Raw genomic sequence first — 4,668 nt, forward strand, 5'->3', positions numbered from 1 at the left:
CTGCTACTGGAGATCATGCTCATTTTCGATTTTTTATCTCTACAATTTTCTACTTGTTATCGATGTAAAAATCCTTTTTCAGTTTCTGCGCCTCTGACGCTATATCTATTCCATTTCGTTCTCTCGTTTTAATGTGTTGTTAATACACAAATGTCGTCGTACTTTGTGTAGTATATTATAATGTAGTATATTATGAGAAATTATGCAACGCTGGAAATCGGATCAGAATGTAAGAACCAATCAACTACAGTCGAGCATTCCCCTGTCATTTAACTGTAACAGGGGAATACTCGACTGTAGTTGATTGGTTCTTACATTCTGATCGGGATTAAACCCTCGATGGATACTATTGGCCATTGACGCTTGATATTTGTCAATTTTTATCACGTGTCATGAGGTCTGTTCGACTTGCTTACACTTTTACACTCAGCATCTTCGCTTTCTCTCTTTTCAGTGCCAAATATATATCTACTTCATTTTAAGCACCAACGAGATACTATTAGAGAAAGACCATCAACCCTAGGCAAATTTTCAGCGGTATAAAAAGGCAAGAGCCTGGAAGTAATTGAGAAACGCTGACATCACCAATTGATATAAATTTGCTAATATTAAAATAAATATTTGGCTCATACATTATTAAATTCAAGGTTTTCTTATTACATAAATGTTCCATAAATAAATATGCATATTTCGAAAGTTATAATATCCTTTATATTGCAGAAAAATTACAATTTTTTCTTTGCAATTATCATCTCTGTTGATAATCAAACTTTGATGATAACACTGAAATCACAATTTTAAAGAAAAATCGAGTATTATTGAGTTTTAAATGCATAAATATGTTTACTAACATAATAAATCATAAAATTAATACAATATAATCAGTTTTTAACTCTTAATTACTTCACAATTTACAAGGACGCGAACCAAAACAAAAGGAGTAAAATTTCTTTCTCCTTATTGGTTAAAATTTCAAGATCTTTAATCTTCAATCTCAATCTTCAATGCATAATCTGATTCCGGCCTAAGGATGTCGGTCTTTAATAGTTCTCGTCGGTGTTTTAAGTGTAAAAAGTGTAAAAAGTGTATACAAGTCGAATAGACCTATGTTTTAATGCTAAAATTGAGAATCAGTATGAAAAGACACCTTTATATTCTTATACCACGGATTTACATGTAAAAGTACCTTTAAATTCGCCTCTTCGTTGGATTTCCATGATTTTCGGCCGCGAGGTTGCGGCGTGTAGTGTGTTATAGGTGACTTCAGTGATTGTTGACGTACATACATATCAATTTTAACTGATCATTCCGCCCGTACGATTCAACGAGCGAATAAGGGATCTTTTTGAGCTGAGGTGAGTCGCGTAGTTAATGTGTTTATGACTCGATGCAAGCTCCTTGTAGTTCCCATCTCGTTGAGGGGATAGCAATGGCTGCAGTACGACGCTCTAAATTGTCGCGTATTTGACGTCTGCCACGAGATGAAACCTTATTATCTAAACTGGTGGCGTCGAGAAATAGGCTCGCGATTCATAAAATTCTCCTTAAGCGAGATCACGTATGAAAACATTTCTTATCATGGGTTCCGCGACCCATCTGTTCCTATCGCGATAAGTAAAATAAAGAGGTAATATATAAGAAAAGACATAGAACTTATATTTTCTCGCCTTCATATGATTTCGAAGGCGAGCAATGATATAAGCACCCAAATGCGTCAATCTTTAACTTGCCTTAAGTATGATATATTGCAAAATTGATCTCTTGCAAATTGCTATCTCTGGACCGAGCTATTTAATTTTTGTTGACATGTAAATATAACACATATCTGTATAACATAGGAAATTTGAAACAAGCAATGGAATCTGAATGTAGGCGCAAGGGGCCTAGAAGCCCCAGCGCTGATTCAGATGATTCCTCGCATGTTAGAAGAAGACGAAAGTATGATCGGTCACCATCTCCTAGACGAAACCGATACCGCAGGTCTCGTTCCAGAGACAGAAGATCTCGTTCAAGTTCCAGAGATAGAAGACGAAAGGAATCTAGGACGCAAGACTGGAAGCAACAAGCTCCTCCATCCCAAACCCAAAATACGGTACCCAATCCAAGCAATTCTGCGAGTTATGTTTCAGCGGTACATAATCAATATCAGGTAAACAGCTTTATAAATTTGATAGATCTATGAACGAGATATAAAATTGTCTTATTAATTATATCATATTTTATTATATATTTTGCAATATTGTGTTATGCTTTATTTGTATAGGCCCCTCCACCAAACACGAGTCAGCCGCCACCACCGATTTCTGCCTATAGCCAAGGATATAACAATTATGGTTATAATTATGGTCCAGGTTACGACTACAGTTATCAACAACCTGCTGGTTATCGGAGTGTAAGTTATATTTGAAATAAAAAACTTAATACACTCTTCTTAGCTTTACTTAGAAAAAAATTGACTCTGGTGTCGAAATTTGCGCGCTTTTGCAAAGTATTTCAGAAATAGTACCACTATGTTACCGATTATAATTTATATTCGGTAGCATATTCATTTCTGCTCTCTTGGAGCATTACAATTATACTTCTTTGTATCGTAATATTGTGAATCTCTCAGTAAGTATAATATCCGCGTTATGTATTTTACTGGCACTGATATTGGAAACCATAATATTGACTACACCGTTACATCATCAAGACTTCCATGTATTAGGCAAAGTCCTCATTTGAGTATCATCCGATAAAGGTAAGGGTCGATAAGAATGCTATTGAATAACTAGAGATTGATTGGATTTATTAATTCTGTTAGGATTATCCACCACCCAACTGGCAAGGAAGTCAGGTGTCATATAACAATCAACAAGCACCACCACCTCCTGCGATGACACCACAACAAGAATCGTCAAGGCCAATTGACAGCAGTTCTTCTGGTTTAGTTACATCTTTAACAAGGCCTGAGGATGTCAAAAAAGAAGGTATGCGATTCTCTTTTTGTTTATAATATATTTAAATTAATATTAATATTTATTTAACAATAGTTTCTGCATTTATATACAGGGTGTTCAAAAATTCGCGCATTCGGAGTACAGGATATGATACTTCATGTTAAAACAAATAATTTTTTCCTTTTGCAAAATTGTGCGTTTGACAAGCAGTTTTTGCAGGAAGACAAGTTGAAATTATATTAACGCCAAAATTATTTATTGAATGTAATTTTACTATGGGAAAAAATTGTTTGTTTTAGCATAAAGTATTGCAAGATAGCTCCTTCGATTATAGATCATAAGTTTAGTTTTCGCGCCTCATCGCTGGCGGCGCTCCGATCACCCGCCATTACCGCACACGATTGGCCGTACCTTGCGATTGGCTCGTCGACAATACCCTTTCGGGATTGGTTGACTTGTGATAGTGGGGCAGAAGGAGCGAAATCCTGAGCGATTCCTTTGTATAGGATATAGTCTGTTGCCAGACTTTGAATAAAGTGTGTATCTCATATAGTGAATATCGTATATCACGACTAGTGAATGATATGCCCTTTCCTTCCAAGGAGTTTCCTAGATTATCCCTCCTCTGGATTAATCCTAATAATACCCTTTTGGAACATCCTGATTTCAAAAGTTATACATGTGGTCGTGTTACTGTCTTATAGTATCATGTTCTATACTCCGAATACACGAATATTGAGACATAATAATATAATATGATAATATATATATATATGTGATAATATGTATATAATAATAATATGATAATTAGTATTTTTTTAAACTCAATCTTTAATCTCTTCAAATTGAACATCTAATAGCAATCGCAGCTGAGGTAAAACAGCAGAAGGCGACATTGGCCAAACAACGAGAGGAATATGTTAAGAAATCTGCTACATTGCAACGTGAACTGGAAATTTTGCGTCAACAATGTGACGAGATAGGCAAGGACGGTGGTCGTGAAAATAATCGAATTTTAAAGGAAAATCAGAAATTGCAGGTAATTAATACATGATTTTATAATACAATATATTTCTTCATGATTAACATTTATTTCAATTTAATTTTATTTGAATTTAAAATGCATTTGCAGATTGAAATACAAAATAAAATGAAGTCTATTCACAATGTCATTGATATGCTTACTGGTATTATTGGTGACAAAGTTACCGTGGATGATCTAAAGAGCAAGTTTAAGCTAGAATTGAGTAAGCGTTCGAGAAGTCCAAAAGAAGACTTTCCAAAAGGGAAGTCCCCTTCGCCCAACAGATCATCACCTTCTGATTCAGATAAGGAATCCAAAGCAGAAAAAGATATTAGGGAGAGAAGGTCATCGGAGGATAAGCCAATGTACAATTTCGTTCACTATGACCCTGAAATGCATTGGTGTAGAGTCTGCGATATCTTTCCTAAAACAGCAAAGGAATATTTAAATCATCTACATAGCAATGAACACAAAGAGGCTTGTTTAGTAAGTAATAATTTCGAGCAATACAATCATCATAAGGCACAGAAGGAGATGCTGAACTTATTAAATATTAGAGAAAAAATAAACCTAAAGATTTTAGTACAAAATAATACAAATTGTTAATTGCCATAGAGACAGGTAGAAAAAATTATATGTATATATACATTACTTTTCATAATAAAAACATGGATTTATAATTAAGACTAAATATATATATATATT

General features: G+C 34.5%; 1 protein-coding gene across 2 annotated transcripts in view; it reads left to right on the plus strand.

The window, feature by feature from the left end:
• The first annotated feature begins 1,205 nt into the window (after positions 1–1,205).
• Positions 1,206–4,668, plus strand: part of LOC108752017 (zinc finger matrin-type protein CG9776-like) — an 8,732-nt gene continuing 5,269 nt past the window's right edge. The window contains exons 1-7 of one of the 2 annotated variants that reach the window (XM_018492590.1): positions 1,206–1,355; positions 1,839–2,149; positions 2,264–2,392; positions 2,708–2,740; positions 2,804–2,969; positions 3,800–3,978; positions 4,072–4,449. In XM_018492590.1, coding sequence (XP_018348092.1) covers positions 1,856–2,149; positions 2,264–2,392; positions 2,708–2,740; positions 2,804–2,969; positions 3,800–3,978; positions 4,072–4,449 — 1,179 coding nt within the window. In that variant the 5' untranslated portion in view covers positions 1,206–1,355; positions 1,839–1,855. The remainder of the gene's footprint in view (positions 1,356–1,838; positions 2,150–2,263; positions 2,393–2,707; positions 2,741–2,803; positions 2,970–3,799; positions 3,979–4,071; positions 4,450–4,668) is intronic. The other variant, XM_018492591.1, reaches the window with a different exon arrangement.

Source organism: Trachymyrmex septentrionalis, unplaced genomic scaffold, assembly GCF_001594115.1.
Source record: "Trachymyrmex septentrionalis isolate Tsep2-gDNA-1 unplaced genomic scaffold, Tsep1.0 scaffold53, whole genome shotgun sequence".
Taxonomy (NCBI): domain Eukaryota; kingdom Metazoa; phylum Arthropoda; class Insecta; order Hymenoptera; family Formicidae; genus Trachymyrmex; species Trachymyrmex septentrionalis.